Below are 425 nucleotides of genomic sequence, written 5' to 3' on the forward strand. Positions count from 1 at the left end.
GCCGGCCTGGGGGCTGCGCGGGACGGGGAGGCCGGGCGGGCGCGGCGCCGGAGGGCTGCTCGGCCCGGCTCACGGCCCCTGTGCTCTCCGCAGCAGACCATGCCGTCCATCAGCAGTGACCGGGCCGCCCTGTGCGCCGGCTGCGGGGGCAAGATCTCGGACCGCTATTACCTGCTGGCCGTGGACAAGCAGTGGCACATGCGCTGCCTCAAGTGCTGCGAGTGCAAGCTCAACCTGGAGTCCGAGCTCACCTGCTTCAGCAAGGACGGCAGCATCTACTGCAAGGAGGACTACTACAGGTACGGCCGCAGCCCGGGGCCCGTGTCGGCGGGCCGCGAGCCCCGCGCGCTTCCCCCGCACGCCCACGCGCCCTCTGGAAATCGCGCGCAGTGTTGCGCCCGGACTGGGCGGCGGGGGGGGGGGGG

The 425-nt window shown here is 73.4% G+C and overlaps 1 protein-coding gene across 4 annotated transcripts in view; it reads left to right on the plus strand.

Annotated features, from left to right (window-relative positions):
• Positions 1-425, plus strand: part of LHX2 (LIM homeobox 2) — a 40204-nt gene that overhangs the window by 4350 nt on the left and 35429 nt on the right. For 3 of the 4 annotated variants that reach the window (XM_019510883.1, XM_019510884.1, XM_019510881.1), the window contains one exon: positions 94-299. In XM_019510883.1, the coding sequence (XP_019366428.1) occupies positions 94-299 (206 nt within the window). The remainder of the gene's footprint in view (positions 1-93; positions 300-425) is intronic. The other variant, XM_019510882.1, reaches the window with a different exon arrangement.

This window comes from Gavialis gangeticus, unplaced genomic scaffold, assembly GCF_001723915.1.
Source record: "Gavialis gangeticus isolate Ggan-Ray unplaced genomic scaffold, GavGan_comp1, whole genome shotgun sequence".
Classification (NCBI taxonomy): Eukaryota; Metazoa; Chordata; order Crocodylia; family Gavialidae; genus Gavialis; species Gavialis gangeticus.